The sequence below is a fragment of the Lotus japonicus genome, chromosome 6 (genome assembly GCF_012489685.1).
Source record: "Lotus japonicus ecotype B-129 chromosome 6, LjGifu_v1.2".
Lineage (NCBI taxonomy): Eukaryota > Viridiplantae > Streptophyta > Magnoliopsida > Fabales > Fabaceae > Lotus > Lotus japonicus.
The window spans coordinates 48395906-48419252 of record NC_080046.1 but is presented as its reverse complement, the minus strand read 5'-3'; the positions used below and the strand labels follow the sequence as shown (position 1 = coordinate 48419252).

The following is a 23347-nucleotide window of genomic DNA, read 5'->3' as shown; positions in this document are numbered from 1 at the left end:
CATAATCCTGTGTTGCACACCCGCACCAAGCATATGGAACTTGATATCTTCTTTGTCAGGGAAAAAGTTCTCAATAATTCTCTTCATGTGCAGCATGTGCCTTCTATTGATCAGCTTGCTGATATATTCACCAAGGCTCTTTCTCCTACTCGTTTTGAGGCTCTTAGAAACAAACTCAATGTGTGTGAGAAACTGGTTTCCCACCCACCTTGAGTTTGCGGGAGGATATTAGAGTACATTGTATGAATGTGTACAGAGTTACACTTTAGTAGTTGCTGACTGTACTAACAGTCAGCACTAGGGTTGTTATAATGAGCTGGCAATTCAGTTAGGCTATGCGGTTATGCTTAGCTGTCAACTGAGTCAGTTAGAGTTTGAGTTTGTTAAGCTTGTTGAACAAGCTATAGAGTTCTATATAAGTTGTAATCAGTCTCTTGTATCATTAGCTTTTCAATCATCAATGATAAACACTTTTTACAATTCTGAGTTTCTCTAACATACCAACCCACAAGCAAAGTAAACATTCTATTCATTTTAATCTACTAAAAATATGCAAACCTTGAGAATTCACATTACATGAGTTTATCAGCAATATTCACAACTAATGATATCCATGACAATCGGAAAGACTTTTTCTTCTTTCTTCTTTTTACTTATATACTATGGACAAGGCTTGAAAGGTGAGTGAAACACAACCTAGCTCAGGTTCTACGTGCAAAACTGAGGAAAGTAGGTGTATGTAAACAACCTAAACCCAATTAATGAAAAAGCTTGCACACAGGGCCGGCCCAATACTAAATGAAGCCTAAAGCAAACTTTAAAAGTGAGACATTTTTATCTAAAGAAATCTTTATTTATTAAAATTTTTGAGGCCTTTTTTACTTAGTAAGAAAAATTTGGAGGCCTTTTTTTATTTGGTAATATAAACAAAATTTGGAGGCCTAAAGCCCTTGCTTGGGTGGCTTGGCCCTTGGGCCGGCCCTGCTTGCACATCAGGGAAATAGGAAAAAAGGAATACAATAACATATAGCCTTTAACAGCTTTATTCCCAGTTCCCACCCAGCTCTATTCTCGTAGGCTTAATATATTCCTTCATCCTCAGCACAGAAAAGGCACAACATCTAGTTTATATCATATGAAACTGCCAAACTAATTTCTACTACCTTATTCATGATTTCAAATTCTGGGATTTAGCTACAGAGATTCCTAAGTGTTGTCATCATAATTTATTTGTTACCATTTAATGGAATGCAACAAAACAGTCACATATACCTCAGTTGTAGTGACATACTGTACCACTTGCTAAATTCATTATTAAGTTTGATGCATCAGAGGGTTCAGATCCTTTTGGATGCCAAAGGGCAAAGGGTCAAGGAGAGGGGTATAAAATATACAGATTGTCTTGACCCCTGTTGAAGATGGGAGAGCACTCCATGGTCTTTCTATGGGTGGATGTGGAATGTTTATCTAAATTAGTAGTAGCAAACATAAGGTCTAGAATGGTTTTTGTATTTCACAGTATTTTTGAATCTTGAGCATTGCTTTACCTTCTTAGTGGTTTAAGCTTTATAATGATTTGTTTGGTCTTGATAATGTGTATTTGTTGCCTCAAGAATTTTGACTATTTGTATGGTGTGATGTACTAAACATTAGGTATCTCTGCATTAGAATAACAGATTCATTAGATCAGTCTCCAACCTGGCTGAGCTTCCACTCATAGATTTGTAGGTTATCTCTCTGCATTAAAACAAACAATGATGATGATATTTTAAAACACAGCTCCTCGTATGACTAGAATTTTGGTCAGGATTTTCACTCACTTGTTGGAGTGTCCTATACTTGGAACCTTGTTGTACATATTGAAGGGGAACAATCTTATTCACCAGGTATGCTCTTGGTCCATGTCTCCATATTCACTTGCAAGTTGCAATCCATTTCATGAGGTTCTATTTTCAATAAGGATTGAATTTTATCCTCTTTACAACTTCCTAGTTGCATGTTTTTTCCGAATTCTTAAGATGTGTTCTTTTTGTTTTATTTTTGCAGCTTATTTCAAATGCAGAGTTAGGAGAGCCACCACTCTTTTTGTTCTCTTGCATCCTTTTGAAGGTTTGAGAGAGACTTTGGAAACGAGCCCTTTTTGCATGTACTCTTGTTTATGAAGATAGCGAAGGAGACAAGATGCTTGCTGGGAATGTGCCATGGCAGTAAAAATCTTATCACTGTTGATCTCATGCACTATTATTATTTTTTGTTCAATACTATATTATATTATATTTCATCACTTGATGTGTGAGGGCCAATTCCAAATTATCTTTCTGTTCCAAATATGAGGAGTAGCAGAGGCAAAGAAAGAGGGATAAACATAGGGATAGAGAGAAAGAGGCCAGAGAGATTAAGAAATGTGAGAAAGGGATACCATGCAGATGCCCTTTTTCTGTGTTATGTTTGTGAATTAAGTTTTACGTTTCCATGTTGGTGTTGGATTAATCGTCCCAACGACTGGTTTGCATTAATTGTCCCTCTTCTCTTCTATGCAGAACCTTTGTCAGTGATGATGTGGTATGCCCTGCATTCTTACTTGGTGAGGAAATTTTGGTACACTTTTTCCCTCCATTCTACAATTTCTCTTGAATCTTTAAAATTTCCTTTTATACTTTATGTTATGTGAGTTTAACTGTTTTAGAGTGTGCCTTTTCTACTTGGACATATCTTCACAAGTTCCTTGTTATGCCCAATCAGGGCCCTTTGTTCTTTATGTTCCTTTAGTCTTTATAAACTCTGCAATTTGCTTCTTAATTAAGAATCTTTCAATAGTAACTTGATGGGGAATCATGGCTATTTATTCTAGGGAAGATGTGGGACTGCTTGGACTAACCTGGGTTGGAATTCACAGAGTAGGTCAGATCAGGTTATCTTTGGATGCCTAAAACTCAAAAGATACTACTGCTGAATGCTTCGTTGAAGCCACTCATTCCATGGTTTCCTGATTCAGATGCCTCAACTGCATCAGTCAACTCCAAATTTAGTACTAGTTCATTACTTCCAGCTACATCTGCTCTAGACATGGGATCTTTTAAATCCTATAACTGGCAACTACTCAGGTACCCTTATATTGGCTTCACATTTAAATTCCAATACCCATGAATTTTAGTATGAATAGATTTTGGAGTTTTGATTATATGGATTTCACCTTAGTTCTCTTCTGGCCATGGAACCATTGGAATGCTTGCCCGGTGGACCGATAGGCAAGTTATACTTTGTATCTTTTAGTTTGTGAGATACTGCTGCTTGAGTTCAAACTTCAAACATGCATAGTAGTTGTTGCTTTAGTTTATCAAGAATTTCTTTGATCTTACTTTTTTCTGTCTTTTGTTCCAGGAAGAGAAGCATGACCAAATTTGTAGAGAAAATCACCACCACTGCAGCCATCACCATCATTATTAATGTACCATATACTCTTCTAATTTCATTAGTAAGCTGAACGACAGGTAAAAAAAAATAGCTCAGAATCAGACTCGTATGTTGTAGTAACAGTTATCATTGTAATATCTTGATATCTTCCCTTTCAATTCCTTTAACATGTTTGGATGTATTAGGCTCTTAGTTCTTAAGTTTGTTATAGTGATAATTTTGAGTCTTTGTACAGCTGAATCTCAAGACAGAGAAAGCTTTCAGAGGAAGACGTGGCGAAAGAAAAGTTGTGTAGTGTTACTTCAAGGCTCATACAAATCTCATAGGTGACTTTAGCTTGAATGACAGGAGTTGAGGAGTTGACTAGATATGTTCTTGTTTCTTGTACTGTATGTAGACTTTAGAGTGACCAATGCATTTTTGTTTCTTTTCCTATTGACTTGCTCTGAGCAAACTTAGACTGACTAATGCATTTTTGTATGAAAAATATTATTATGGATAAATTAGTATGAAATTAGCTGTAAATTACATGTCAGTTAGCTTAAAACATTCTATAATTTAAACTACTCAGTAGCTGCAGTTAGCTTTAAAATTACTACCAATAATTAGCAGCATTCCCTTCCAATTAGCTCGGAAATAGCTGGAAAATTTCCAAGTTAAGTGGCTAGGTGTCGAAAAATATGTAATATATTGCTATAATTTAACCCCTTGATAGCTAGGAAATTTTTCAAATTTGCTACCCTGTAGGCTCCAAAATATTTGGAAACCAATTAGCAACTAAAATCAGGTACCAACATTTTGGTAGCCAAACAGCAGTTTTCCTATAGCTAAACACCTTTTGCTAGGAATTTGCTAGCAAAGTCTTGGAGGCTAATCTCTGAGTTTCTTGTCGTGTACTTTTTAAGGAACTGGTAGTGACTTGGTTTTTTCATGAAGTTGTAAACTACATTTACGACTTATTATTATTTTTTTTTTTGTGTAAGACAGGTAGCCGGGAACATCCACATCAAAGGTGGGGCTAACTCTCCCAGCGAGATTTTATTTTTCTTTTAAGTCGTAAACCAAGTTACAACTCGTTTTTTTAAATAAAAATAAAAACATATTTCTTTAATATTCATATATAATTAAAATGACCTTAAAATAATTTGATTTATAATAATTTTTGAGTAATTATTTTATAACTCTTGCAAATAGATACCATTAACTATATCTTCATCCAAATTGAACCTTAAGTTCTAATTATTATTTTAAGAGAAATATATAACATATGGCTCGAAACGAGAATTCGTAACCCGTGTAGTACCTTGCTCTCATTGAATAATATTTTAAATTACTTATCAAACAATGAAGCCCACAATCTGTGTTTGTTAAGAGAAACACTTTAATAACCATTTCGTTAGGCCTCCTTAATCATAGTTAACTCAATTGTGGTTAATTCACTCATAGATGCGCTAGAGTTTTGGATCATGTTCTTTTTTTATTTTGTAACCATGTACACACATGTCATCTCAATTCCTTAATTATGAAGCCATATATAATTTTAACATTAGAACTATTATTGAAGGAGGAGCATGTAGGTTCTAGAATTTGTTTCAGAGTGGTTACATAACAGTGGCTTTAAGCTCAACGAGAAGGCCACCGAGAAGTTCCGGCAAGAAAATTTAATTGGGAAGGGATACCATGGATATTTCTTCAAAGGGTGGGTTGATGAGACCACATTTGCTCCCACAAAACCAGGGAAAGGGTGGCAGTGGCCATTAAGAAGCTAATAAAATATAAAGAAGATGAGGAAGAATGGCTTGTATGTGTAAAATGAATTGAAAATCAAAGCTTTTATTTATATATGTATTGAGCATTGAATAATTTTATATTCTTTCTTTCTGACAGAAAGAAGTCAACTATCTAGGGCAGCTTCACCATGAAAATCTGGTGAAACTTATTGGTTATTGCTTGAAAGGTAAAAACAGGCTTCTAGTTTATGAGTTCATGCCAAATGGAAGCTTGTATGATCACTTGTACACAAGTAAGTACATTTCACATCAAGTCCTGTTGTCCCATATTTTTTAGAATCATTGCTTTTTTTATCAATATTTTGTCTGTTTAAAGACATGTTCATGATGTTGATTTACAAGCTGATCCAGGCAAGAACTGGAAATGTTCTAAAACTGTCTTCACTTGTCATAATAAAAACCCCGTTGCAATGGATTTGGATCCTTGTCGTCAGCCTAGCCTCCTTGCCTCTGCAGCGCATAAAACAACTCACCATCATCATTAATTGTTAATTATTTTTAATTTATTAATTTTTCATGCAGCAACAATCTTGGCCTTCAAAATTAAAAACCAATGGTCAACACACTAACATCTCAAATTGATTTAGAGTTGCTATTTCTTCATAGTAACACACTAACATCTCAAATTTTTATTGTCTTCTGTTTTTGCAAAAGGTAATGAACCAATCCCCTCAGCTACACGAGCGAAAATTGCAATTGGTGTAGCAAGAGGAATAACATTCTTGCATTCCTTCAAGGAACATCTTATATATCTTGATTTGAAGCCTGCCAGCATCCTACTTGATTCAGTATGTAACATTAAAAGATTAATTTGTTGATCATTAATGACTATATATATGTTATATATGGTTTACATGTATATATGATTCCATTTTGAAAGAGTAGCCTAATATAAATGCAGGATTTCAATGTAAAGCTTTCAATTTGTGGTTTGACGCCTGAGTTGAAAAGGGCTCTAGGTATAGTTCCTTAGTCTTCATCTAAATTTAGCACATTGTTCATTCTCACCCTGAAAAATTGGCCAAAACCAGTTCATCTCTACAAAATATAAGACTAAAATTGGTCTTTTTTTTCTGAATTAAACAGTTTGTTATACACCAAAGAGTGAGGTATTCAGCTTTGGTGCTGTGTTGTTAGCGTTATTAATTGGAAGCCGCGCATTTGAGGAGCATGTTGCTTCAGAGAAAAGAAGAGAAGTTTTTAGAATCAAGGAGGCATGGTTGGGTGATCTATTCTCCAAGGAAGGAGCAAAAGTTGCCCTTGCACTTGCATTTAAATGCATGAGTCATGAACCGGAGTTTAGACCACCTATGGCTGATGTTCTAGCAGCATTGGAAGGACTTCATTCCTTGGAAACAATCCCAAGGACACTACAATATGAAACAGAAAGTCATGCAACAGAACCGAAATGGGTACTAATAAGTACCAACGAAGCTGGTGAAGATATCAATTGTGAACATTAATAACATCATTTGTATATCAAAGTAAGTAAAATATTGTATCAATATAGTGAAAATAGCGAGTGATCAAAGAAGGAAAAGTAATTATTTTGTAAAATTGAAAAAAAGATACTTGATTGTGCATTTTATCAATATGGTGTTGACTATGAAGTTGGTGTAGAGGTAAGGAAAAAATGAAAATTGAACAAAAAATTTAATGCAAACCGAGGCGAAATGCATCCGTAATTTGAATTTACGATTGTTAAAGTTGTTGTTAATTCAAATTATCGACAGATTTGGTAATCGGTAAGCTGCCCAACTGTTGCGATTCTTGCCGTTGGTTTCTGTTTCTGATGAATATAATCATCAAATTTCCCATTAAAAGTACATACATGATACATCCCTCAAATACCTAATTTTTTCTCTTTATTTCTCGTTTCTTCTCACATCATATCATATATCACTTTCATTACTTTTCACTCTGACACTTCTTGGTGGTCTACCAAACATTTTACATAAATTAGCATAACTTGGGTTACATCGCATGTTAGGGACCAGGAGCAGCAATAAAGGAAGTGAAAGATAGTGTGGTGATAACTAGAGAAGAAACAAGAAATTAAAGAGGAGCTGGAGGTTTTTACCCAAAAATAGGGAAAATGTTGTGCAGGGTTTTTTCTTTTGTTTTCAAATCTTTAGCCACTAAATTGGAATTATCTTGCAAGCTAATTAAATTTTCCACATTTGGATTTTGCTTCTTTAGGGTTGATGCTTGATTCAATTGTGATTTTGAGGACTCAGAAGCAGCACACTTTAATTTGTTAGAGCTGTGCCAAACTGTCTTATCTTATTGCCCTCTTTATCATAAAAACATTTTTAATTAGCCTAATCTTATTTAATAAGATTAATGGGCAAACACTTTGCTGAGAGGGACATGAACATCAAGTTTAATTTGGACCTTGCGTCAAGGAAAGTGTAGAATAGGAGCTTGTTTTGGACATTCTTTGGTCCAACCTGCTAATGCATATGTTGAGCTAAAATGCTAAATATGGTTAAGCTGGTCAAATTTCCTTACTTGCTTTAACTCTAATATAATCACTTGCAATTCAATGAATTTTTCTTTACACGGACTCTTGTGACATTCCTTCTTACATTTTGCTGTTTTCATCATGGGAAACTCGTGTGCAAAATCAGTTGTTGGTCAGTTTATCTTCATTTCAATCATATTCATGTGTTCTTCTTTATTTCAATTTTTCTCAGCTTTGCTATGCACTAATCATTATTATTTTTTTGGTGCTTCTTATGCTGAGTATTTTCACCTTTTCTTTTTGGTTGCCCTTTAATTGGATTCACTTCTCTTCTACTTGAAGGAAATAAGAAGCCTCTAAGTGAGACAAAGCAGTGTTGTAACTCTTCAGAACATAAAGCTGTTTTGCGAACTTCCATCTCCAATAAACTCAAGTCATTCAGCTTGAATGATCTGAAGAAGGCCACCAAGAACTTCCGACAAGAAAATTTACTTGGGGAGGGACGCGATGGACTTGTCTTCAAAGGGTGGATTGATAAGACCACTTATGCTCCCACAAAACCAGGGAGTGGAATGGTAGTGGCCATTAAAAATCTTAAGCCAGAAAGCTTTGAAGGCGAATGGCTTGTAAGTGTAACAAGATTCATAAATCAAAGCCTTTTTTTCCTCCTGCATGATAGAGAGGTATTGTTAAGCATTAGCTAATTTTACATCCTTTCTTTTTGGCAGGAAGAAGTCAATTATCTAGAGCAGCTTCCCCATGAAAATCTGGTGAAAGTTATTGGTTATTGCTTGGAAGGTAAAAACAGGCTTCTAGTTTATGAGTACATGCCAAAAGGAACTTTGGAGAATCATTTATTCAGAAGTAAAAACATTTCACATCTTTTTTTCTGATTGAAGCCATGTTCATGATGTTGGTTTACAAACTGATCCAGGAAATGATCTTCACTAGTTCACTTGCATTAATAAAGCTGATTTTGAATAAAGCTATTAATTCAGTAACTCGCTGAGTAAAATACAACATATTGATTTAGAACTGAGCCATAATTTCCATTTCTTCAATTTTGTGTTGATTTTGCAGAAGGTGGTGAACCAATCGCCTGGACTACACGCGTTAACATCGCAATTGGTGTAGCTAAAGGAATAGCATTCTTGCATTCCCTGAAGGAAAATGTTTTAGTTATTGATTTAAGGACTACCAGTATCCTACTTGATTCGGTATGTAACATTTGTGGAACATTAATGACTAAATGTTATGGTTAACATGTATGTATTGTTCCATTCTGAAAGAGTAGCCTAATATAAATGTAGGATTTCAATGCAAAGCTTTCGGGTTTTTGCTTGGTAAGATATGATCTTCGTAGACAGGCCTTCAAATTTCTTACACGCCATGCAGGTTATTACGGGGCGGAAGAGTGTGTTACTGCAGCTGCAGGTATAGTTCATTTGTCCTAATCAAAGTGTTAAGATTTAATGAGCATGTTTTTGCCTCTTTCTGAACTGGCTCTAAATTAACCAGGTTATACACCAAAATGTGATGTATATAGCTTTGGGGTTGTCTTGTTTGAATTACTAACAGGAAGGCGTGCGATAGAATTTGATACATCGAGGGAAATGCAAGTGGATTCGGTAAAGCCCCTCCTGAGTGATAGAGGAATGGTTTTGAGAATCATGGACGCCAGGTTGGGTGATCAATACTCCAAGGAAGGAGCACAAGCTGCAGCTGCACTTGCATTACAATGCTTGAGCAGAAGTCCTAAATCTAGACCACCTATAGTAGATGTTCTAGCTGCATTGGAAGGACTTCATTCGCTTGATACAATCCCAAGGACACCAAGATTTGAAGCTGAAAGCCGTGCTACCAAACATTGTGCTCATTAATAATAAATGTAAAGAAATGCAAATAAGTATGAATACCATGCTATGCAATAATGCTCTGTCACTTCATTTCTATGCATAGTTGAAGATTTTCCACCTATGAGGCTTGGTCATTTGAAGTATTATTTGTATTTTTTTTGTGTGAAGTATTATTTGTATGATTACTTTTAATCCTTACCATCCGTTTATCATTGGTATAATCAAAATTTACTGATAAAAACAACTCATCCACTTAATATATCTCCTACATATGTTCGAGTAAGAATTTCCTCGAGTAATTTAAATAAGCAAATACTCTTCAACTGGAATACATGCAAGTATATACATACCTTCATGAATCATATTGATTTGCCTTGTTCGGCTCGGTCTGTTCAGGTCAGCTCGGCCGGTTTAAGTCGACCTGACCCGTTTAGGTAGCCTAGCTCATTCAGGCCTGATTTAGGGTATATATTCGACCCAGATAAGGTTGAACCGCCATGTCCAGGTCATCCTGCCCTGTTCAAGTCATCACGGTTGGTTCATCTATTTCTGTCGAGCTGACCTGTTTTGGTTGACCTGGCTCGTTCAGATCAGCCTAGTCGATTCAGGTCGGATTTAAGGTAATTATGATTTAGGGATTAGGTCAGCCTAAACCTGTTTAGGTCGACATGGTCGGTTCAAGCCGGCCCAGACGATCCACGTAGGCCTGAATGATTTAGTTCGAGTTTGGTGTTTAGGGGTTTAGAGGTTAGGGTTTTGGATCAGGTTTTGGTTCCACTTCAGGTCAACCCAACTCGTTCAAGTTGACCTAGCTTATTCAGCTTAGCTCGATCCGTTCAAGTCAGCTTGGTCAGTTGGCTATATTGTCGGGCCAACCTGTTTTGGTTGACCTAGCCTGTTTAGATCAGCCTAGTCGACTCATGTCCGTTTTTTTCTCTTTCCATCTCTCTCCTGATTTAAGTGATTTTGAAGTGTGAACAAAACATTAATCTACTCTTGAAGAGGAGAGAGTTGGATTCTTTTATCTCTCTTCTCTCTTGGGTATTCAAACAAGGTTATCAAAATCTCTCCACTCAACTTATTTCTTCCGCAACTCTTTCTTTACTATTTCTTTACTATTTCATGTAAACCAAACGATGTGTACCTGCTAGAGAAGGATGAAAATTCGTTTTACATGTTGTGAAGTGCAAATGACGATAAAAGTTAGACCTAATGACAATCCATGCCATTTTGGGTGTGCATATGTTAGAGGAGTGGAATTTGATTCACCAGCAAAATTAAACTAATCTAGAAAAGAATAAAATTTCAACATCTACGTTTCAGTTCAACCAGTGGTCCATACTCCATTTCCCTTTTTAAGCTAGCAAGACACTATGATTGAATTAGAGGTGAGAAGTATTATTTGTATCAACTTTAAATCATTGCCATCCGTTTATTATTTATCAGAAAAAAATACTTGTAAATTGTAACACAGGAAAGTTGGTACATATTGGAAACACCAAATTACAAAGTATTTGAAAATCAAGAAAACAAAACTCAGTTCTCAAGTAATCTAGTAAATATATCAATAATCTAATCGAAAGGGATCATATTTTTTTCCCAGTAACTCAATCCTATCAGTATGTCTTATCTTTCTATAACTTTTATCAAGTACCATCTTACAGAAGCAGCACCAAATCGCGATAAGAAAATGACAAAGACTGCTGCCAACCATAAGAAAATGCTTTTACTGCTGCCAACCATACTGCTGGTTACGGTTTGCACCCATCATGTTTGAGCCACGACCAGCTGCAGAACCGCCATATGGACCACCTTGAGGATAACTTGGAGCTCCAACTCCATAGCCACTACCACCTCCACCACGAGGACCCCCACCAGGCATGCCACTAGATGCATAAGGTGCGCCCCGTCCTTGAGGAGGATATGGCCCACTGCCATAACTGCCGCCGCCTTGCCCTCCACGATTTGGGTGATTGTACCCCCCACTGGGGTTCCCACCAGCAGGATATCTTCCTGGCCCACCAGAAGGACCTCGAGGCTTACTGTAATGATGGTTAGACCCTGCAGCAACTGCTGGTTGAGAGCCATGAATAGGGTGGTTAGGACCTTGCCGCATTTGACCATGTTGCCCAGCCTGCTGAATTGGGGGAAGTCGAGTATGCGGCTGTGGATGCTGCAATTTAAGACGCTTGGCATTTTCTTCATTTTGCCGTTGCTGCTGACGCTTTTTCTTGGTTTGGAACTCATGTGATGACTCATACTTGGGTAAACTAAGCCAAACATAAAAGAAGTAGTGAGTTGAATTAATAGAGTAGAAAATAATTAGAAGACAGAAGCAAAAACTTTAAAGGGGAAGGAAAAGAGGAATGGGATGGGAGGCCATACCTCTTGGGATCACATGGTAATGGATCAGCCCAGAAATACTCAGCATCAAGTGCATCCTTGGCAGTAATTCTCTATTAAGAAATCAAAATGGTAAACAAATAATCAAGAACATGTCATAAAAGATTGTGACCCAGTGGTAATTAATAATATTAATAATCAATGGATTCCAATGAAAAACAAGGTACTTCATGTTTTTAAAATAAATGCATAAATAGATAACTTTTTCAATCTCATATTTTTTTTCATCAATTTGATCACATAACACAGGCCACTAAGAACAAAACCAGGCGAATACCACTTTTGTCATACACTCAAAAAACAATTTGTCAATAAGAATACAAGACGCATGATATTACTTCAGAAAAATAGTAGAAACAAACAGACAACTGACTATAAAATTAGAAGAGGCTGAATCATGTAAGATAAATTGGAATGGGCATATAAAACATAAAAAAAATCGAAAGCATTAAAACATATAAAATAACAACTAAGTATTTACTATCAATTAATAAATCTGACCCACAAGTGAGGAAATGATACCTGAGAAGGATCAAGTGTCAGCATCTTCTCTAACAATTCCAGAGCATGACGATCAAAACTATAATTCAAGTCACAGGGAGAAAAGCTATTCAGCTTAAACGGGTAAAAACAGAATATAGCATATAGTTACTTTTTCTTTTGGATAAAAGAGCCTTGATAATCAACGATGCTCGTACTAGAATACTTACTGTCTGAAAACTTCCCTCAAACGCCTTTTCATGGGTCTTGATGGCTTAAATTGATTATACCATGGAGTCTTAGAAACACCAGGCCAGTTCACCTCATCTGGTGCTCCACACAGCTCAAAAATCTTATTTAATTGTTCTGGCTACAATATTCACCAAGAAAACAAGCATTACATTCAAGCTGTGCTAAACAAATTCAATACCGATATACTGTAGGCCTTATATCGGAAAGGCAAAAATGGAATAAATGTAAGAGCATAAATAAGTGAATTTCCGAAAGTTATTGAGGTTAGATCTAGAAATCAAAAAATTGTCATTATCATGCCATCAAGCCCAGGTTTAATACATGTACATACTACATAGTTTGACCCTCCTAACAAAATCAATATTTCCAAACATAAACAATTATTAGGTTGGATCCAAAACTCTAAAGCCATTTTGATAAATACTTTAAGGCTATGTGCATGATATGAAGAATCTCTTCTTCCAGTCCTTAATGCATCTATATTGAGTTCAGACAATATACTGGATAAAACCCAACCTGGAAAATAAATAATTTCACAACCACCACTCAAACACTTTGCCCCTAATCTCACTCAATTATATATAAAGCAACACTAACCTCATCTTTTCCAGGAAAGATAGGCTTCCCATGAAGAAGCTCGGCAAAAATGCACCCAACAGACCACATATCTACAGCTGGCCCATACCTTGTTGCCCCGAGCAGCAACTCAGGGGGTCTAAATATGGAATGAAATAAATCAATGGGTGTATATTATATAGAATCATTTCATAACAATGCACCACAGAATTGAACTTAGACAGGCCAAAATTAAACACCAATTTTAGTGTCATTATCACAGGAACATCAATTACCTGTACCATAACGTGATGACACGGTTTGTAAGATTTGCATTGTGCTCATTAGAAAATGATCGAGCCAATCCAAAATCTGCAAGCTTCAAATTGCCTTCATTATCTATAAGAAGATTTGAGCCTGCAGAGGAACAATATAAATCAAATTGGAGTAATAATCCATATGACAGGATCTCATACTGACATCTTGGACAAGTAACACTTTGGAAGAAATTAGAACCTTTGATATCACGATGAAGTACTTGATTTACATGACAATAATGAAGCCCCGTCAAAAGCTGTCTCATGTAACACTTCAGAAAGGAAATCAACCAAGATATCACTATAAGTCTATAACAATAACTATCAGCATATGAATTAAAACAATATTTAAAAAATAATACCTTAATTTGAGGGACAGTAAATCTCATCCCAGGTCGGTCAGCAAGACCTGTCAAATCATGGTCCATGTATTCAAAGACCATGTAAATGCCACCTTTGTATTTATTACCATCTGCGCAATACCAAAAAAAACGATGAAGCAGGAAATTATGGATATAAGAGAAACAAACAGAATGTGATGGGTATATTCAGATAGTCATAACAAAAAGCATACTACATGCTACTGTGTAATTTTCAAAAATAGGTAATCCACTGATATCATGAAAATGAATGACTTGCCTGGCCTCCCTTGTTCATCTTTCTCGGGTCCTGTAAAAAGAAACCCAAAATGTTAGAAGACAATGAAACAGTATTTTTAAAGCTCACATCATTTTGATAAATAAAAAGAAAAGATGTTCTGATCTGAGATCATCGAAAAATGTACCTGGAGAAGTCACTATTTCTTTCAACTTGATTACATTTTCATGGTGGAGTTTCTTTAGAATTTTGATTTCACGTATAGCAGTTATGGGAAACTGCAATGATATGATTCAAGCTTGATTCAGAGAAGAAACCCATATTACAGAAAACCAACAGTTCGATACTGAAACTTCAGATTTTGGTATACTGAATTGTACAAACCATCAAATGTTTGAAAAGGGAGCAAGCAAGAGACATCCCAAGATATCACAAATGAAGCACCAAACTAATGGCAATAATGCATCATAAATATAATAAACAATGCAACATTGAGCAACGAGATACAATTATACCCCTTCTCTCTCATTGTCCATTCGTATTTTCTTCAGAGCAACAATTTCACCCGTCTTATGCTCTTTAGCCATGTAAACTTGACTGCAAGGATAAGCATGGTAAAGCACAGATTATTTTCCTTTAGAACATATCAGCAAAGAGGTAGAAATAATTACTGGAACATAAAAGAACAAAACAATTCCTATACCAAGGTAAAATTTTAAAGCCTTTCAGGGATGTCCAATGTAGAAGCAGGAGGAACAAATATCAAAAAGGTAAAAATAAAGTGCAAAGGTAGAAATAATTACTGGAACATAAAAGAACAAAACAATTCCTATACCAAGGAAAATTTTTAAAGCATTTCAGGGATGCCCAATGTCATAGAAGCAGGAGGAACAAATATCAAAAAGAAAAAATAAAAGTGCGAGTAAGAAGGCTAAAATTTTCTAGCATTTTAAGAAAAAAATATATTTGGGAATGGGAACTGTGTCCAGAGCATTTTATGTAGTTTATCAAAAATATACTATCAAAGAATATTCAAGTAGTTTTAAAAGGTGAACACAGAATAAACATGTTTAATAAGTATTTGAATTGATTGTGAACAGTATATATGAATCTAGCACAAATAAATGTTTTTCTACAATGCAAACAGGTAAGACATTTTAAAAGCTAGAAGTACTATTCTCTCGGTCTCTCTTCCCTTATCAGTGCATGAATGCTGCCAGAAACTCCACAAGCAAAGCACAAACACGATATAAAGGGTATACATACAAAACATTTCAGAAAAAAGTACATGAAAATGCCACATTTGATTCAATTTGAAATGTAGAAAACTACGAGTATTAGAAACCAGAGATAACCCTTAACCTTAAGATGGCACAAAATGACAAGAACTCGATTAACATAGTTTTACTTATGCTCCTAATAAGATTCTACCCTTCTCAAAAACAGTATGTTGGCAGATAGGGCTGGTTTCTTTCAATCTCAATCAACTCTATCAATCAAAGGAAGCACATCACGCTTCGAGAAGTCACATTCACTAGCTAGTTATCTCATCATTCTCATGCTCTTATGCTGCTTCTCCATAGCTAAAAAGCAAAAGCTCGAACTCCCTCCCTTCTGGTTGAAATTAAAGGGAGGACATTATAATCATAAACCCTAAAACATCAATGAAGCTCCTGCCAATGCCGCTACCTTCCCGGCATATAAAAGCTAAAGCAGCATCCCTAGTACACATGAAGCAACCCCCCATCCCCAAAACTATAGAACCAGCATCACATTGAATACATAATCTTCTCTTACAATGTACATACTACATTATACACAAAAAAATTTCCAAGTCAATTCCACCATCAGAAACAACTAATAAAACTATGATAACATGATCAAACATAAGTAGCTGCTGCCCATAACCTTAAATCACAAGACATCACACCTACACAGCTAAAACACAAAAACTAAACCAAAAAAATTACAAATTTGGAGAAACTATGAATCACACTACAACAAAAATTCAGAAAAAGGGGACAAAACAAGAACATGATGAAAAAGAACACTGACCCATATGTGCCCTCGCCAATTTGTTCCAACTTCTCGAAACAATCAACGCTTCTGGATCCCACCAAAGGAGATTCAATCGCATTGATTTGACCAAGAGTTCCCGTAGCCATTATCACTCTTAAACCCTAGAACTTCTTGTTCTCCGCGAAAACGCCAAAGCGGATAGAGAAGAAGATTACACGAGAATTGAAAGAGGGTCTCTGTGTCGATGAGGGTTTGTCGTGAGAGAGAGAGAGAGAAAGCTAGAGAATTTCCGGGAAAATCTCCGAGAAAAGGAGAATGGGATTGGGAATCGAAGTGTGCAGCAGATAGAGGCTGCAAATACAATAGGTGATGAGTTTCTTCTTGCTATGGGTTTATATGGGTTTCACTTTCACACTTCTTTCTCAATATGTAGTGATGAATAAGTGATGGTTTGGAAAAAAAAAAAATTTTTAATTTTCGCGGCAAATGTGAGAATTGTGATGGTAGACGGTCGGTAAGATCTTTGTAAATAATATATGGTTACGGAGATACTTTGATCTATAGTGATGATCCGAATGATCCCATCATAAATAAAAGTGATGATTGGATTTCGGAAAAAGTTAGTGGAAAAAAAAAGAAATCTCTCCAATAAGATTTTATTTAGTTTATGTATATTGAGAAATATGTTAAACTTAATTATTAGTCGCAAAGTAATAAAAAAATGGTTTTGCTCCGGAACCTCGATAAAAAAATAAGTATATTGATCATGTCAGGGGTTTGTTTACTTTTTGACATGCTTCGTTTACTTTATTGTTTTTTTAAACACGGTTGTTGTGGTGTTAAAACCTAGTTTAGAGATGCTTTTTCAAGCATTAGCCTAGATTTAGATGCCCAAGTCGAGTTTAGAGCATTCCAACCATAGTAGTCAATTCCGGATCGCGGCGTGTAGCGGCCGACCCCAAAAGTGGAATAGCGGGATAACGGATAGCGGGATGACCGCTATTTTGATTTTTCACATATAATATTATATAATTAATATATACATATAATTACTAAAAAGTGATAAATATAACTTCAAATTCATAACATGATGAAATGATAGAGAAGAGAGGACTACTAGAGGAGAAGAAATGGAGAAGTATGTTTGAGAACAAAATAATAAAAAAGAAGGAAAAGAAAGGAAAGAAAAATAGAGGAATAGAAGATAAAAAACATAGCAACTTAGAAGTCAGAACAGAACAAAGGCCCAAGGGAAATAAGGGTGGTGGTCGCCGAAGCCTGGACAGTGCTTGTCAGATTGCGTCGTGGCCATGGGTTTTGGACTTATGGTCGAAGGTGGCTGAGCTGAAGGAAGTCGCACCGGAGATTGCAGTGGAAACGCGTAAAAGAAAGAAGAAACGCGTTGAAGAAGACGAGTGAAACGCACCGTTTCACTTATTAAGAGCGAAATCCCGAAAGTACCCTCAAATTTTAACCTAATTTTAAATTTTTGAGGGCAATTTGAGGATTTTCCTTGGACCCGACCCATCTTCAACCTGGAGCACCGCAATTTGCTGTGATTGAACGCGGTTTGGACGAGATTCGCGACGCGACAGTGACGCGATCAATTCATAATCGCGGGGAAGGGTCGTGACGCGACGCGACGGCGCCGCTATTTGCCGCGATCGATAACTATGATTCCAACAAATTGGAGATCCAACTATAACTATAAACGCACTAAAGAAAGAATGATGGATGAGCTAACACACTTGTCATGGCTTTCAATTGAGCAACAGACTTGACGTGACTAACAAATATGTGATGAGTTTCACTCTTCTTTCTCAATATGTAATATAATGAATAAATGCTAGTCGGAACAACTAATTGTTTATGTTTACCGTCAATGTGAGGACTGGTATCCTGGAATGTGCTTGCAGCTTTGCAAAAAACCAAAAACAACCCTATAGCACAAAAGTAAAACCAAGCCCAAACTAGAAGCGACTCAATGCTCGAGTAGCTTGAATAATGCTTTAAGCTATTTCTATTAGCACTTGACACAACTCGCCTCCAAAGTTTCAAGAATCAAGTCCTTCATCAAGGAGAAGGGGCAAAGGAGATCAAACAGGGTAGGGAAATGCCCTATCTAATCTCTATCATTAATGATGGAATATCGGAGTCGGGTGAGGATCAATTCGTCGACATCATGAATGCATAACTCCTTAAATGTAAAAAACAAAAAAAAACAATTTCCATCTTATTCTATCTATAGCAATTAACTACGATTTCTTTTCGCAAAACCCTCACTTCACAAAACCCTACTCTCACTGCAATGGCGTCATCGTTAATTCGCCTCCGCCGCTCCCTCACAGCGGTTTCCGTCCTCCACCGCTCCTTCTCCGCGACGTCGTTGTCTGCTCCCATCTGGTGCGGCGTTTCATCACCACGTTGCGTCGGTGTTGAATCCCGTTCGTTCATGTCATCGCCGACTTCCCTTGTATCCGTTCAATCCTCACAGAGAAACATCCCCGATGCCGATGGTGACATTGATCCCGACCCGATTTTTGGCGAGGGCTGCGACCTCAACCATTGGCTCATCATCATGAACTTCCCCAGGAACAACAAGCCCCCTCCCGAAGAAATGGTTCGCATTTATGAAGAGACTTGTGCCAACGGCCTCAACATCAGGTTCCATTAACAATAGCATGAAGATTTTTAATTCTAAGGTGTTCATATTAAGTTAACAATAATAAAGTTGGCTTAATTGCACTTTTGGTCCCTCAACTATGGCCTTCCTGCGAAAATCGTCCCCAAACTTCAAAATTAGCAAAAAACATCCTCAACGTTTACACTCAGTTGTAAAATTGGTTTTCCGTTAAATTCCGTCTAAAAACTAACAGAATATTCCGTTAAAAATGAATTAAAAAATAAAGAAAAAATAGTATTTTAATTGAAAAAATAAAGAAGCTCATGAACAAACTCATCAGACCAGCATCTTCACCTCCATGATTCGTCCACCATCATCTTCCCCCTCCCTTTCCATGAAACCCTCTCCCTCTTCCCTTACCTCCTCCTCGATTCCCCTTCCAATGGTGGTTCCGAACGAGATCTGGGTTAGTGCGACGCAGATCTGGTGTCACGGTGGTGCATCGGTTCTCGTATGGAGAGCCAAACACGATGGGGAAGATGAATAAGGGTAGCTCTAACGAAAAAGATTCCGATCTCAGGTGGTGGTGTCGCGGGATCGAGAGGGAGAGCGTCGAGGTTGTGTTCTTCTTCAGTTTCTCCCTCCCACTTGCCTGTTCATCTTCTTCATGTTGATTTTTGATTGAGTTTTGGGGGATTTGTTTATGTGCTGGTTGCGGTTGTTGTCGGGGGAGCACTGGTGTTTCTGGGTTTGGATCGGTGGAGGTTGGCGTTTCTGGGCTTGGATCGGTGGAGGACGTGGTGGTCGCTGGCTAGGCGTGGTGGCGGGGTTCCGACACCAAGAACAGAAGGGCAGATGGCAGAGATGATTGAAACCCCTTTCTCTTCAGCAATCCGCTCCAATTCAATTTCAGTATGGAGAGTTTGTGTTGATGGTTGAGGGAGGTAGTGGTGAAGAGGAATGAAAGGAGAAGGGAGGGGAGGATGAGGGATTGAGGTTGATGAAGATGGAGAAAGTGAGGAATGAGGAGGGGGAGGATGAGTGGTGGTTATAGAGTGGGGGACTAAAAGTGCAACTGACTAAATGTTATTTAATTAAAAAATTATTATTTTTAGTTAAAATTAATTTAGAAATGCCATGTTATCATTTTCAGTTAGATTTTAGACAGAATTTAACGGAAAACCAATTTTGCAACCGGGTGTAAACTTCAGGGTTGTTTTTTGCTAATTTTGAAGTTTGGGGACGATTTTCGCATGAAGGCCAAAGTTGAGGGACCAAAAGTGCAATTAAGCCAATAAAGTTTTATTGAATGTTAGTTTTTAATTTCTTGTGCTTGAATTGAATGTGTGGCTTTAGTTTGGAAGAGGCCAAGAAGAAAATATATGCATGTAGCACAACAGCTTACACAGGCTTTCAAGCTGTAATGACAGAGGAAGAGTCTGAGAAATTTGAAGGTATCTGTTTCTGATTCTGTTAGTGTTCTACTCTCAAATTTCAATCAATATTGATCTTTGGTTTTCTGCCTTTTAAACAGGTGTTCCAGGAGTTGTCTTTGTACTACCTGATTCCTATATTGATCCTGTCAACAAGCAATATGGAGGTACTTTTTTCAAATTTACTGATTGGTTGTGTATTACAATCTATTTCAATGTAAACTTTTTGAATATTTGTCTGCTCTTTTGATTACAAGAACCTTTCTGAAAGCTATTTTTTATGTGTCTTATATAGGAGACCGGTATATCAATGGAACAATCATCCCTCAACCTCCACCAGTACAGTATAGGAGCAATCAAGGAAGACGGCAGGGGCTGAGACTTCGCAAAATGCCATGGGATGAAAGAAACCACGGGCCTTCGCAAAATTATCAGCCCCTACAGAACTATGGTCAAAGTTATCCACCCCAACAGAACTATGGTCAAGCATCACAAAGTCATCCACCCCAGCAGAACTTTGGTCAAGCATCACAAAGTAATTTACCCCAGCAGAACTTTTGTCAAGCACCACAGAGTTATTTACCCCAGCAGAACTTTGGTCAAGCACCACAGAGTTATTTACCCAGCAGAACTTTGGCCAAGCATCACAAAACTTTTCTCCCCATCAGTCATCACAAAATTATCCACCTCAACACTATGGTCAATCATCACCAAATTATCCACCCCAACAGAGCTATCTTCATTCGCAAAATTATCCACCCCAACAGGGAACCTATGATTCTGCTTCTCAGCAAAGGTATGCGCCACCTTCACCACAAGCAGGACCAACTGGTCTAGGAGAAAGAAGAAACTTTGTGCCACAGCAGGGCATTGGACAACCAGGACAAGGAGAAAGAAGAGATCATGCGGCCAGTGGTGTTGCTTCTGAGGCGTGGAATAGTACTTCTACGGTTACCCCACCACACTTGAAAGATTATATGGAGATTTCCATCAGTTGGCCGCTGAAAATTTACACAAATTTAAGAGATCTACTTTGCGCTTTGTGTCAACAACAAAGAGATAAGCCCAAGCAGCATCAGCTCTATTAGGAAGGAAAGGTCCAAAGTTAAATCCAAATTGAAAATCAGTAAACCTACCAAAGTATCTGATAGGAAAATGGAACCAGGCTAGTAGTATTATTGAATATTCACATTTTTTTTTTTTTTGATAATTTGGAGGGCAAAGCCCAGAACAAACACAAGAAACTACACTAGTCTAGGAGTTAAAACTCCCATTACATCATTAGTAACAAAAGCAAGGAGACCAGTAGGTATGTTGTCCCCATTGAAGGTAAGGTCTTGAACCTTATGACCATAAGAGGCTAGAAAGTTGGCACTCTTGTTTGCTTCTCTGTAAGTATCTCTAAACCAGACTTCCCAATTCCTATCAGCAAGATGAACAATCTCCCTAACAAGGTCTCTACAAGGGTGGTCCATGGAGCAGCTTTGAGTGATGAGTTTGAAGGCATCACTAGAATCTGTTTCCACCAGGAGGCGATTAGCATTGAGGGCGTAGGCCATCTGCAATCCTTTAAGAATTCCAGTGAGCTCCGCACGAAGAGGGTTACAGAAGGCTAAGGTGGTACTAAAGCCTTGTAGAACAGTTCCATTCCAATCCCTAATGAGACCTCCACACGCTGCCTTGCCATGATTGGGGTGAACTGATCCATCAGTATTCAGCTTCCAAGTTCCATGTTCTGGTTTGGTCCACCCAATCTGAATTTCCCTGCAGTGGAGCTGGTTCACTTCCAGAGGTTTAGAGAGGGATCGGGTGACTTCCGCTGCAAAACTGGTGGCTATAATGATCAAGTTGCTTGGCACAGTGATATGGTTGTTAAAGACCAGGTCACACCTATCTTTCCAAATCTGCCAAGCAACAATTCCAAACAGCAAGGGCCAAGAGAGGCCACCACATTGCACAAAGTTCCGACGCAAGTTGAAATCTAACCAATTAGAGATACCTTGGCTAAAAAATCTGCTCCATTCTCGGTTAGGAAGGAAAGCATTCCAGATTTGTTTGATATGGGGGCAGTCCCTCAACGCATGCATTATTGATTCCTCGGTATCCTGGCAGCGAGGGCAAAGCGCATTAGAAGTCATGTTCCTCTTCCTCCTTTCCTCATTTGTCAGGAGTCGAACATGGGCTACTTTCCAAAGGAAGGTTTGGACCTACTGATATATCAGTATTAGATCAAGTTATTATGCATACAAAAGAACTCTCACTGTCTATATGGCTACTAATCCATTGTTTCCTATTCCTTCCCTCTACCATTCACCCTAGTGATAGGAGAGTAGCAAATAGTATCTTAATTACAACTCTACAGCACTTCAAAATCAGGGATACATTAGCAACTAAAGTACATAAGCATTGTGGAATCATAGCAGGGCTTTATTTTTTAGTCAGCTCATATTGAAAAGCAAGAAAACATAAAAGCAACAACGATGTGTTGCTGTGGAGAGAACATTGATTTGAGTGCTTGTAAATGGTAAATCAAGCGAAATTGGATTACATGCAGTCAAGGAAGTCACAGAATCTAGGCAGTTCGATCAAAGATCCTACGGCTCAAATTTTAAGTTTATCTCTGCCGTTTGATCTTGTTGAAATATATGAGCCAACTAATCTTGATCAAATTGTTTAGAATATTCATTGACTGCATGACTGTAAGATTGTCATGACTGGAGGGAACTCAAATCAAAATTAAGCACTCACTCAGAGTCCTTAATTACTCCTGCATTTATGTGCTAGGAATTGAATGTTTTACCTTCCTTAATTTTCTCTAGTGAGGCAAATAGTGCCTTCCTTTTTGTCTTCAACCACTGCACAGCCAAAAAAAATGAGTATCATATCTTCATGAGATTCAAGGAACTACTTGAGCTGCTCATAAACATGTCAATTGTGGCTAAAATTATAGTTTACTGCTTTTAGAAGTTCATGTGATTATTATTACTGATTCTTGACTCTTTAGCTTCTTCAACTTCCATGACAGAAACTGAATCACTTATATGTATTTTTCTCTAAGATCGTAAGTATAAGAAAAGCAATTTTGACACTACATAGCAAGTAGCAAAACAAGCAGAAAATTGTGAAAGAGGTTCTATTTTGAGA

The 23347-nt window shown here is 37.3% G+C and overlaps 4 protein-coding genes across 5 annotated transcripts; 3 read left to right on the top strand and 1 right to left on the bottom strand.

Annotated features, from left to right (window-relative positions):
* The first annotated feature begins 1787 nt into the window (after nucleotides 1-1787).
* LOC130725461 (probable receptor-like protein kinase At2g47060) lies at nucleotides 1788-5786 on the top strand. The gene is made up of 7 exons (XM_057576687.1): nucleotides 1788-1886; nucleotides 2047-2109; nucleotides 2968-3104; nucleotides 3382-3448; nucleotides 5302-5437; nucleotides 5521-5555; nucleotides 5727-5786. The coding sequence occupies exons 1-7, from the start codon at nucleotides 1788-1790 to the stop codon at nucleotides 5784-5786; spliced, it is 597 nt and encodes a 198-aa protein (XP_057432670.1).
* Nucleotides 5787-7654: 1868 nt separating this feature from the next.
* On the top strand, nucleotides 7655-9683 carry LOC130724534 (probable serine/threonine-protein kinase PBL2). 2 transcript variants are annotated; one of them, XM_057575779.1, is made up of 6 exons: nucleotides 7655-7840; nucleotides 8011-8294; nucleotides 8397-8466; nucleotides 8749-8885; nucleotides 8979-9102; nucleotides 9247-9683. In XM_057575779.1, exons 1-6 carry the CDS (start codon nucleotides 7810-7812, stop codon nucleotides 9546-9548), a joined length of 948 nt encoding a protein of 315 aa, XP_057431762.1. In that variant the 5' UTR covers nucleotides 7655-7809; the 3' UTR covers nucleotides 9549-9683. The 2 variants fall into 2 exon arrangements, with proteins under 2 accessions (XP_057431762.1, XP_057431761.1); XM_057575778.1 differs by having other exon boundaries at nucleotides 9187-9683.
* Nucleotides 9684-10987: 1304 nt separating this feature from the next.
* LOC130723594 (cyclin-dependent kinase C-2-like) lies at nucleotides 10988-16541 on the bottom strand. Its single transcript, XM_057574699.1, has 12 exons — nucleotides 16184-16541; nucleotides 14644-14725; nucleotides 14316-14406; nucleotides 14171-14200; nucleotides 13894-14003; nucleotides 13731-13803; nucleotides 13511-13631; nucleotides 13257-13374; nucleotides 12638-12777; nucleotides 12450-12507; nucleotides 11910-11980; nucleotides 10988-11794 (listed from the first exon to the last, which is right to left on the bottom strand). Exons 1-12 carry the CDS (start codon nucleotides 16291-16293, stop codon nucleotides 11251-11253), a joined length of 1548 nt encoding a protein of 515 aa, XP_057430682.1. The 5' UTR covers nucleotides 16294-16541; the 3' UTR covers nucleotides 10988-11250.
* Nucleotides 16542-18412: 1871 nt separating this feature from the next.
* On the top strand, nucleotides 18413-21291 carry LOC130725460 (multiple organellar RNA editing factor 1, mitochondrial-like). Its single transcript, XM_057576686.1, has 5 exons — nucleotides 18413-18811; nucleotides 20127-20224; nucleotides 20305-20370; nucleotides 20499-20810; nucleotides 20849-21291. The coding sequence occupies exons 1-5, from the start codon at nucleotides 18456-18458 to the stop codon at nucleotides 21289-21291; spliced, it is 1275 nt and encodes a 424-aa protein (XP_057432669.1). The 5' UTR covers nucleotides 18413-18455.
* The last annotated feature ends 2056 nt before the right edge of the window (nucleotides 21292-23347 follow it).